Genomic DNA, 12,005 nt, shown 5'->3' on the forward strand with positions numbered 1-12,005 from the left:
TCTCCCTTCAAATCTAGGTGCTCTTCTACCCTAATTTCCATACTCTCATTCAGATTCCCATCCCCTGCCAAACTAGTTTCAACCCTCCCCAACACCTCTAGCAAACCTGCCTGTCAGGATATTGGTCCTGCTCCAGTTCAAGTGCAGCCTGTCCACACTGCTGAAGATGCAACTGCGCTGGGTAGGTCACGTCTCCAGAATGGAGGACCATCGCCTTCCCAAGATCGTGTTATATGGCGAGCACTCCACTGGCCACCGTGACAGAGGTGCACCAAAGAAAAGGTACAAGGACTGCCTAAAGAAATCTCATGGTGCCTGCCACATTGACCACCGCCAGTGGGCTGATATTGCCTCAAACCGTGCATCTTGGCACCTCACAGTTTGGCGGGCAGCAACCTCCTTTGAAGAAGACCACAGAGCCCACCTCACTGACAAAAGACAAAGGAGGAAAAACCCAACACCCAACCCACCAATTTTCCCCTGCAACCGTGTCTGCCTGTCCCACATCGGACTGGTCAGCCACAAACGAGCCTGCAGCTGACGTGGACATTTACCCCCTCCATAAATCTTCATCCGCGAAGCCAAGCCAAAGAGACAGACTTTCCCCAGAAGAGATCCCAATGATTCACAAATGTGAAGCTCTTCCCCCGCACCAACTCTATAGCCACGGATTCATCTGCCACATTTTGCCATTCCTACCCTCTCTAGAGCATAGGCAGCAATCCTGAGATTACCACCCTTGAGGTCTTGCTTTTTAACTTTCCTAACTCTATATTCTTTCTTCACGGCTTCATCCTCACTTCTACCGATATCATTGGTCCCTAAGTGGACTACGACATCTGGCTGTTGCCCTCCCCCTCCAAAATGTTGTGCTCTCTCTCAGAGACATCCCTGACCCTGGTATCTGGGAGGCAACATACCAACTGGGAGCCCCTATCTGCTCCCCTAACCAGCAAATTCCCCCTTCCCTTCTGAACCGAGGGGCCATCCCCTACGCCAGAGACCTGACCACCACGACTTGTCCCTGGTGGATCGTCCCCTCCAACAGTATGCCTATTATTGAGGGGAATGGCCGCAGGGTACTCAACACTGTCCATCTCTCCTGTTTCCCTCACAGTCACCCAGTTAGCTGTCTCTTGTCTATTTGGGTGACTGTCTCCCTGTAACTCCAATCTATGATTGCTTCTGCCTCTCTTATGATCCGAAGCTCATCCAGCTACAATCCCAGTTCCCTAACACATTCTCCCAGGAATTGCATCTGGATGCAGATTTGTGAATGCAGTCATCAGGAACATTCCTGTAACCAGAGCACAGGACTACCTCAACTGCCTCCATAGTGTACTATTAAATTAATTAAAATAACCTTACCAACCTTAACTCACTGAGAGCACTTCCTCAGCCTCTGCTCACCAAAGCCTCAGTCCCACTCCTTCACTACACCACTCACTGGGCTGCTCCTTTGCAATAAATCACCCTTTATTGGTCCGTGCCAATTAACTCAATTACCCAATTACTCAATTAGAAAGGTCAAAGTCCTGACCCCAGACCCCTTTTAAAGTCTCCTAAAATCTACTTACCAACAGGATCCCCTCAACCCACCTCCGACTCTGTCTCTCCTCTGACTGGATTAGTAATGTTTAGAAATCACTTTGCAGCTTGTAGGCATCAAATGTGAATAAGTATTATCAGATATAAATCAATATTCATTGATTTTAGGAAGTGATTTTCCTGTTGATGGTATATGACTTTAGATCATTCCTCCTCTAAAATTGTGTCCTTTTCAAAATCTGCTGGTATAATACATTCCTTTTTATCCAATTTTGGTATTACAGGTGTTGGGCACTTTCTAAACTCTACTAGTAAAGATTATGCCCTTTTGTCTAATGTGCATCATTCTTATACAAATTGATTACTTTTTAATTGATAATCAATTAATCTCCCTGACTAAATCATGTGAGCATAAGGAATAATTATTTCTGCTCATATCCCAGTCATTTTGTCTTTGAATTTATATGATAACTCCCCTATATTAAAAAAAAACAATGGAGATTTAATACTACTCTTCTTGCTGACAGACAATGTTTATATTTAATGGAACAACAAATTCAGTTCTTATTTGCTACTAATTCCTCCCCAACGATGTCCAATTTGATTGTCTGTGATGTAATGAATGCTTATTTAAGAGGGCATTTTTTTCTATATGGCTAATATCAAGAAAAAAGACTAAAAAGGAAAGGTTAGATTTAATTAATCAGATTAAGAAAATTGATTTACATTTTGCTCAGAATAAAAATCCTCAATTATATAAGAGAAGAGTAGAACAATAAATTTGATCTTTTCTTTATTTATCTAATTGAACAGCAATTATTAAGGAATAGAAGTTTTTTAATAGTCATGGGGAAAAAATCTAGTAAATTACATGCTGGAAAATTAAAAGGAATTTCTGCTAAAAAAAAAACAAATGAATAAGATTAGCATGAGCGATGATAATATGACAATAGATTATTTCAAAATAAGCGAGACATTTAGAGAATTTTATACTTCTGAATTTGTTTTAATGTCAGAAATTCCTGGATCTCTTTCAATTTCTTCTTTACCTTCCCCAATTGACATTTCTCGCTAACTCTCCCTCTCAAATTGTTTGCCGGTGTCTCCCAGCCACCAGCGGTCAGAAGAATCCCTTGACCCGACATCATTAAGAAGAGTGACCTCCCAACAGCAGCGGAGACATTGGGCTCCCAGCAGCATTGGGCACCGGGGAAGGGGGGACCTCCAGCTCCCAGGTAGCAGCGGGGTCATCAGGTTCTCAGCAGAAGCAGGGACATCAGGCTTCCAACAGCAGCGGGGATGTCAGGCTTCCAGCAGCAGTGGGGATGTTGGGCTCCCAACAGGAACGGAGCCTCAGTGGGGAAGTGCCAGTGATTGGGGGCAGCCAGCAATTTTCTGTGAGAACTTGACATCTCTCATGTTCCCCCACACCTTGATGAAGGGCTCAAGCCCAAAACGTTGGTGATATATCTTTACCATTGCAACATAAAGGCACTGTTTGACTTGTTGAGTTTCTCCATCATTAGTTGTGTTTTTTCATTTAACCATGGTGTCAACAGAAACCTGTGTTTTACCAAGCATTATTTTAATGCTTAAAAAGCCTTCCTTTGTTGTTTGTAGTTATTTATACACCCTTACAAGTGATTTGCTACTGTTAAAGGGCTGTTTTAAAAAAAATGACCAGTTAGCCTGGTCCCTACCATGTTAGATAATCAGAGTTGCACTGTGTATCTCCAACAATAGGGTGGAATGGGAATATCTACTTGCTGCACTAGAAAAATGTGATTTTATTAATGAACTAAATTATTTTATTCATGTCCTAATCACATTGAATCACTTTAACTTACACCAATTAGATATGTTTAATCCTCACAAAGGAACATGGTAGGGTTGTCCATTAAGTCCTTTGCTTTTTGGTATAGTATTGCCGTTGTTCTCTGACAGTGTAGAGAATTTAATGGCATAATTAAAGGAGGAATTGAACATAAAGTATCACTTTACATGGATGATTTACTGCATTTTATTTCAAATCTTGAAATTTCTTTATCAAACTTATTAATTTTGTTTGATCAATTTAATCAGTTTTCAGATTATAAATTAAATTTACTAAAGGTGCTTTTGCAGGTTATCCCAATTTTCCATTTAAAATTGTGAAAGATCATTTCCAATAATTAGGAATTACAATTAAGAAAAATTATAAAAACGTATTGAAAAAGAATTCCTGGGTATTACTCAATACAATTAAACTATTATTATCGGGTTGGTCACCCTTATCTTTTACAATGATGGGACATATTAATTTGATTAAAATGAACATTTTACCTAAATTTTTGTATCTTTTTCAAGCATTGCGAATTTTTATTCCCAAATCTTTTTTCAGTTCTCTGGATTCAGTTATTTCTACTTATATATGGCAGGGGAAGAAACCACATATAAATAGACCAAATCTTCAAAAGACCACATTATCACTTCCAGATTTTAGATTGTATTATTGAGCAATTAACATACGTAATTTACTTTTATTATTAAATTTGGATAAATCAGTGAATCGCCCTTGTGTAGAAATGGAATTGCAGATCTCTGAAAAAAAAAACTTCTATGTTGGCAATTTTAGGATCCTTTTTACCATTTTACTTTTCCAATTTGACATATAATCCCTTATTGAGAAATAGGTTGAGAATTTGGACTCAATTTAGGACATTTTTCAGGCTTAATGATTTTTCACTGGCTAGTCCTATTATAAATAACCATCTTTCTGTCTTTTTTGTATAGGTTTCAAAGAATGGCATAGAATATATATTCAAAGTTTTAATGCTCGCTTTCTTCAAGATAATTTTGCCTTTTTCGAACAATTATCGGCTAAATTTAATCTTTCCAACAGACATTCTTTTAGATATTTACAAATTGCACATTTTGTTCAGTCTAAGCTTTTGGATTTTCCGTGAATTTCCAATACTAATATTCTTGATCAGTTTTTTTTAAATTTACAGTTTTATTTTCATGGTGGATTAACATTATGTATTCATAATAATTTATTGGATTTAAAAATCAGAACCTATGGCTGAGATTTAAGAGCAATTGGAAATGAGATTTGAACATAACATTTTCAGATGAACATTGGTGCTCCACTCTCGGTTTGATTAATACTCTTCCTTTTGAGCAAGGCAGATGATCTTATAACTTTAGTCCAATGGATCCACCAAGTACAGTGGTTGAAATCACGATAAAAGTTGAAGTGCAGGAATGGAAAATGGATGTTTAATTTATTTGGTTATGCATAAATAGACCCATGAAATTAAAGCCTGTACATCCATTGTTTTCTTGTCACAGATATTTATAGTAGTTTGCAGAGATGATTGATTCACAAATTATGAATATGTATTTTATTCAAACAGGAAATGAATATAGGTATAGGAAAATTGCAGTCAAAATAAATAACAGAATTTTGTCACTGAAGTATGAATACTGTTTTTGGTGGATATTTTAACACATATACAGCACAGTAACAGGCCATTTCAGCTCACAAGCCCATGTTAGCCAATTTACATCCAATTAACCTACACCCCAGGTACATTTTAAATGGTGGTATGAAACCAGAACCCGCAGGGAGAACCCACACAAACTCCTTACAGTCAGCTCGAGATTTGAACCTCAGTTCCGATCATTGGTGCTGTAAAAGCATTGCGCTAACCGCTATGCCATTTGTGCCCACCCTAAATAAAAAAATATTATAAAGTACAGTTTAAAAAGAACTGCCTTGAACATGATTCTTTTTAAAAATCAACATACTTTTCCTTTGGTAAAGACTGTGATGGCTTGTGTAAACTGTTTTGAAAATAAATCAGTTCTCATCTGTCCAGACAATTGAAAGGAAATCATTCATTCAACCTTCTTCTGAAATAAAAGTGAACATGGCATGAAACATTATTGTCTTCTGGACAGAGATGCCTTTTTCAATGGAAAAATAATAAAATGTCATTGCTTTGGTGAGATGTATGCGTGGTTCCCTTTTGCTAACATTCTGCCACATGTAGATCATCATTAGTGCTGTGAGCATTGGCAACAATAATAGCACTTTGTAAACCCCTTGGCCAAGATGGAAAAGGGAACGCTATTGACATCTACACAGACAACTTTTTTGTTTGCCTGAAGCTCCAAGATCTGTCATTTCTGATGGAGATTTTAGTCTTCAAGGAACCAGATTTTTTTTTAAAAATTGTGAGATCGAGCCAATTGTACACCTGATTAACTACTAGACTGCAGCATTAATAAACCACATCAGCCTATCAGATTTTTATACATTCATTCATTATTTTGGATCTGTTTACTTTTTTCTGATTGCCCTTGCCAAGTTCATAGTCTACATGTAACATATGGAAACAGCTCAGATACCAAAGGGAACGACAAATTTAGTTGAAGCTGTGTCACAATTTAAGAGCATATGTGCATTTTGTGCTTGAATGAGAGAGTTTTCAAGGAAAGGTGCAAAATATGAGAAATCAAAATATTGATTTTCTTGAAAATTCCTTCGGTCCCTGGGCGGTAAATGTATCCTCTGTACTTCCAGATAATGAGCATCCTTTAATCCCCTATTGCTTTTTTGGGACGTCTTTCAAAATTCGGATCACATTTTTGTTTCTTGGATCTGAGCATATGCGTCTGTTCTGAACTGTGAATCTGAAACAAAACAGATTAGATTTATGTTCAGTGCTAATTATAGGCATAGCTATTTAAATTTAGACATTCAGCACAGTAACAGGCCATTTGACCCATGTGTCCATGCTGCCCAATTTATACCCCATTAACCTAAAACCCCAATACGGTTTTGAATGGTGGGAGGAAATTGGAGCCCTCGGAGAAAACCCACGCAGACATGGGAAGAATGTACAAATTCCTTACGGTCAGCAAGGGATTTGAACCCCAGTCCAGTTCCGAATGCTGGCACTGTAAAGGTGTTATGCTTACCACACTGCCTACAATAACAAATAAAATGAAGGTGCTGGGTTTAGAGACAGTAGAGTGTGTGATTGCAAAGTTTGTGTACCAGAGCATGCTTTCCTTTTGATATTGACCTCCTTGCCATTGACCTCAGTTTGTCACAAGTCTCTTTGGTAGCTAATGTGCAACGACTATCTTAGGATAGCAATTTTCAAGCAAAGGCTTGGTGTAAGTAAGTCAAACTTGATCCCGAAGAGCTGTCACTGAAAAAGAAGGGGACTTACTTCACAGCAGGAATATTGCATTGGCCATCCCTTGTCTGGATTTCATAATGTAGAATTTTTTTGACGTCAGGGACTCGCTTTGAATATTTCTTGCAGCAGCTTCTACGAATAAGAGTAGGAGCTAGAAAACAGAAGCAAAATATTAGTCGAGTAATTTATTACTTAGTAGTAGGAATGGAGAGATGTAAGGTCTATCAATGAAGGGGCGGTAGATGGGGATAAGCATTCTTGTGTGTAAGCTGACTGTAAGGAACTCACATGAAAGAGGATTACATCGACACAAATCAATTCCCATGATGCTCATCGTTGGTTAAAAAAAACCTCTTTCTGTGCTAAACTGATTATTGCACTCAATGTCCAGGAAATATTAAGCAGCAAAATTTGTTATTGACACAGTAGGAGATAATGTAATAAGGCTCTAAGTATTTTTATGGAGAATAGATTGTTTTAACAGTAACAAATTATCCTATTCTTGGCTTATTGTATTTGCACTTGAAACTGAATTATTTTCCCAAACATTTTCCTCACTAATTTATTCTATGAAGAGATTTTTAGTTCAATGAACATATGCATAGACCTGGCACTATTAGGGATGACATGAAGGTTGGAGGAGTTGTGGATGGAGCTGAATGTTGTTGAAGGTTTCAAGAGGATATTGACAGGATGCAGAGTTGGGCAGAAAAGTGGCAGATGGATTTCTATCCGGATAAGTGTGAGGTGATACATTTTGGAAGGACTAATCTGAAGGCTGAGTACAGGGTTAATGGTCAGTTACTTAAGAGAGTGGATGAACAGGGGGACCAAGGAGTCCAAATCCATACATTCCTCAAGGTCACCACACAAGTTGATAGGATAGTTAAGAAGGCCTATGGGATGCTGGGATTCATTAATGAAGGATTAAATTCAAGAGTAGCGAGATCATGTTACAACTCTACAAATCTTTGGTAAGACCACACAGAGTATTGTGTTCAATTCTGCTCACCTCATTATAGGAAGGATAAGGAAGCTATGGAGAGGACGCCGAGAAGATTTACCCAAATGTTGCCTAGATTGGGAAACAAGTCTTATGAGGCAAGGTTAACAGAGCTGGGACTTCACTTTGGAATGTAGAATGATGAGAAGAGACATTATAGATTATGAGAGGCATGGAGATGGTGGTCGGCCAGTGCCTGTTTCCCAGGGCAGGATCAGCAAACACCAGAGGTCATGAGAACAAAGTGAAGGAAGGGAAATTTAGGGGAGATATCAAAGGTAGTTTTTTTTTACACAGAGAGTTGTAGGTGCCTGGAGTGCCTTGCCAGGGATGGTGGTGGAAGCTGAAACATTGGGGCATTTAAAAGATTCTTAGGCAGACACATGGATGAAATAAAAATGGAGAGTTACGGGGTGTGAAGGGTTTAGTACTCTTTTTTAGGAAGAGATATATGGGTCAGCACAACATTGAGGGCTGAAGAGCCTGTGTTGTGCTCTATTGTTCTATGTTCTATGTTTTATGTTCTAATTCTATCATCATTAATTACAAAGGTCACAATTTGCTTTGGGCTCATCTTTAATGAAGGGCTTTTCAAGTTAGTCATAAAGCTGAATGACTCATGGCCATGCAGTGCTTGGTTTACGGCCTGGAAAAAACTTACTTAAGGAGATAAGCACATCAGAGCATCAAACATATTCTGTGGCCTGCTGATTGTATATCACATTTTCTTTTAGTTGTCTCACCCAGTGGCGTTTGGTGATGCCCCATTGTAAGGATAATTGAAACAAGCCATTGCAGGTTTGAGTGGATATCAAAACTGAATACAAAGAGCACTGGAACCTCACATTACTCTATCAACATAGTGCTTTGATCTATCAGAAAAGAAGATAAAGTAAACCTCCAGGACTATTCAAGCAGAGGATTCAATTGCAGAGCATGTTGGCTTAGAGCAAGTGTATTATTGAAAAATGCAATGAGAGATTACATCCATCTACAGAGAATAGTTTTTTTTTATATATTGAGACTGGAAACTGAGAAATGTGAGCACAGTTTAGCAGTAGGTATTATATTTCTGTTTCCTCTAGATTTGCTACCTACTATGGTACAGAAAGAGGCGATTCAGCCCACTGGGTCTAAATCCGCACAAGTCCCATTCTCACTCTTAATATCCTGTAACCTATTTTCTCACACAGGCCCATCATTTTCCTTGCATTCTATGGTCATTTACCTACACTAGAGGCATAACTTGAAGTGGCCCAGTTAAGGTACCTACATGTCTTTGCGATATGAGAGCAAACCAGAACACCCAGAGGAAACAGGTAAAAAATGTGAACCCCACACACAGAGAGCATGTGAGGTGAGGACGAGACAGGACTTGTGAGGTAGCAACGGTAAACCTGTTGTAAAAATGTACAAACCCAGTACAGAAAACACGATGAAAAATGGGAAACCACAGTTAAATATAAAACAGCACAGAAAGATATTCTGGATTAACTGGGGGGAAATACAGGTTTGCAAGTTCATTTAAAATTTTTGTGACTCCTCATTGCATTTTTAATTATTGTTTATAGGTAAGTTCAGTACAATGCTCCAAATGGAATTGTGATGTATTGAAATATAAGCCAGTTACTGTCAAATCCAACTCAAAAATTAGCAGCAAATGGGGCTTATTTATAATTAATAATACTATCTCAGTGAAATTTTAAAGCTAACTATGTAGAAATGCGCAATAAACACATGATAAAGTATTTCACTCACCTCCTGACACCACAAAGCAGACAACGCTGAAACAAATCAACACCACAAGAACCTGCTTCATTTTGTCGAATGTGTTTTCCTTGCTGAGGGTGTTAAAATGTATAAAGTATTTGAAAGGATGGTCATTTATATCCTCTCAGATGATTAACTTCTTCCTCTGCTGTGTGGGGAGGTCTGGTGCCTCTGTGGAAATTGTGATGAGACTTCAAATTTCAAACCTTCTTGTTCCTAAACTTAGTGGTTCCCTTCACATGTGCATTTACAAAAAAAAAAATCAATGATTTAGTAAAGTAACCACATATTGGCCATTATACATTTTGTTTTCATTTAATGAATGGCAAATCTCTTTTATTTTAGAAAGAATTTGACATTTTTCATGTTTGGATTAATTTCTCATTGCCCTGTGATTTAATATGTCAGTGTATCTTATTAGCATAACAACACCTCATCTTAATAACAGAACTGAATTTTGTTCCTGTGAGCTATCCTTCAGGTTAAGAAAATATATTTGATTTGTATAGAAATATCAATTGAAATAAGCTTAGTTGTCATTAGGACAAGTGAAATTCAAAATAAAATGTATTCATAAAAATATATTGAAGGACTAAGCAAAATGGAGCATAGCTTCCCAAACATTCATCATGTTATTGATTCTATACATTTGTTCTTTGAGCACATTCTACGTTCAGAGTTTTGTGGAATATGAAAAGCTGTCAGAAAACTTAAGCTCCTGCCGATCCAGTCCTGCCTAACGAGAAATCACAATCAAGTCGCAATTTACATGTCCCAACCCCAAATCAAATTGCCACACAAGTTTTGACTTCAGTCTATAAACTGAGCTTATTCCACCAGGGAGAAATTTGAGAAAAGTGGCAAAACTAGTTATCAAAGAATTAGGCAGGGTATTGAAAATCCCAAGATTAGGCATCCATTTCCTCTCAGACAGTGAGTAGACCCTTTCAAACTGCAGTACCTGGGTAGCCCTCCTCCTGGGACCCGGGTGCGATTAGTGAGGCAAAGGTATTGGAAGCACCTTTTAAACTGCAGAGGGATCGACCTAGTAAAGTTGCCAACCTGGCAATTTAAGGAGAATCCCGCGCCCACAATGACACATCATGCACTCACCAGAAATACTGCCGGATGCTCAGAGGGTGGCTGCCTGGTGTCGCACGTGCTGACATCACCAGAATAAATGGGTCGGCCATTTTCACTTTCAAATCAGCAGTGGAGGAGACCTAAGTAAGTTTAACCTACCTCTGAGGTAGGTCAGGGACCCGGGTTCCAATGGGGTCGACCTGGTTGGACCCTTTCAATCTGCTGCGTAATTGGGGCACAAACAGTGCAAATTGCCTGGTTAACCCCTTTTACATGGCAATTTGAAAGGGCCTATTAGGTAATGACATATAGGGATAATAATGGCTTTCTATAATTGCACTGGGAACGAATCATTCATAATTCTGTTTCATGAACATAAAGCTTACATAGAATTTATAGAGATAAACAATTTGACCCAATGGATTTGTATTACTGCTCATGTTCTAAAGAACCACTACTCCTAACTCCAATAAAAATATCTTTCTAATGCTCCCCTTCATGTTTATCTGGTGTGTCTCCCAACCACCTCAATATTCTGACCTAATCATTTTCTATTAATTTATTACACCCCTATTGCCATTTCAATTTATGTGACTATCTTCTGTATTCTTTTCTTTTCTTTCTTCTTTGGCTTGGCTTCGCGGACGAAGATTTATGGAGGGGTATGTCCACGTCTACTGCAGGCTCGTTGGTGACTGACAAGTCCGATGCGGGACAGGCAGGCACGGTTGCAGCGGTTGCAAGGGAAAATTGGTTGGTTGGGGTTGGGTGTTGGGTTTTTCCTCCTTTGTCTTTTGTCAGTGAGGTGGGCTCTGCGGTCTTCTTCAAAGGAGGTTGCTGCCCGCCGAACTGTGAGGCGCCAAGATGCACGGTTGGAGGCGATATCAGCCCACTGGCGGTGATCAATGTGGCAGGCACCAAGAGATTTCTTTCAGCAGTCTTTGTACCTCTTCTCTGTCTCGGTGGCCAGTGGAGAGCTCGCCATATAACACGATCTTGGGAAGGCGATGGTCCTCCATTCTGGAGACATGACCCACCCAGCGCAGTTGGGTCTTCAGCAGCGTGGATTTGATGCTTGCGGACTCTGCCAGCTCGAGTACTTCAATGTTGGTGATGAAGTCACTCCAATGAGGATGGAGCAGAGACAGTGCTGATAGAAGCATTCTAGGAGCCGTAGGTGATGCCGGTAGAGGACCCATGATTCGGAGCCGAACAGGAGCGTGGGTATGACAATGGCTCTGTACACGCTGATCTTTGTGTTTTTCTTCAGGTGGTTGTTTTTCCAGACACTTTTGTGTAGTCTTCCAAAGGCACTATTTGCCTTGGCAAGTCTGTATAATCCCTCAGAAAATAACATACACATGTAAACAAATAAAGAACTGTAAACAAATAATGAATGTAAACCATCT

At 39.1% G+C, this 12,005-nt stretch overlaps 1 protein-coding gene across 1 annotated transcript; it reads right to left on the reverse strand.

Moving 5' to 3' along the window:
* Positions 1–4,916: 4,916 nt before the first annotated feature.
* Positions 4,917–9,691, reverse strand: LOC138742992 (C-C motif chemokine 17-like). Its single transcript, XM_069897847.1, has 3 exons — positions 9,502–9,691; positions 6,771–6,891; positions 4,917–6,225 (listed from the first exon to the last, which is right to left on the reverse strand). The coding sequence occupies exons 1-3, from the start codon at positions 9,560–9,562 to the stop codon at positions 6,138–6,140; spliced, it is 270 nt and encodes an 89-aa protein (XP_069753948.1). The 5' UTR covers positions 9,563–9,691; the 3' UTR covers positions 4,917–6,137.
* Positions 9,692–12,005: the final 2,314 nt, after the last annotated feature.

The sequence above is a fragment of the Narcine bancroftii genome, chromosome 9, assembly GCF_036971445.1.
Source record: "Narcine bancroftii isolate sNarBan1 chromosome 9, sNarBan1.hap1, whole genome shotgun sequence".
Lineage (NCBI taxonomy): Eukaryota > Metazoa > Chordata > Chondrichthyes > Torpediniformes > Narcinidae > Narcine > Narcine bancroftii.

Bases quoted from the DNA above. Each gene is read 5' to 3' on its own strand.
- LOC138742992 (XM_069897847.1), bottom strand. From the start codon at position 9,562: ATGAAGCAGGTTCTTGTGGTGTTGATTTGTTTCAGCGTTGTCTGCTTT. The intron at 6,892-9,501 runs GTGAGTGAAATA...TCTGTTTTCTAG, and splicing joins CTGCTTTGTGGTGTCAGGAG to CTCCTACTCTTATTCGTAGA. The intron at 6,226-6,770 runs GTAAGTCCCCTT...GTTTTGTTTCAG, and splicing joins TGCAATATTCCTGCTGTGAA to ATTCACAGTTCAGAACAGAC.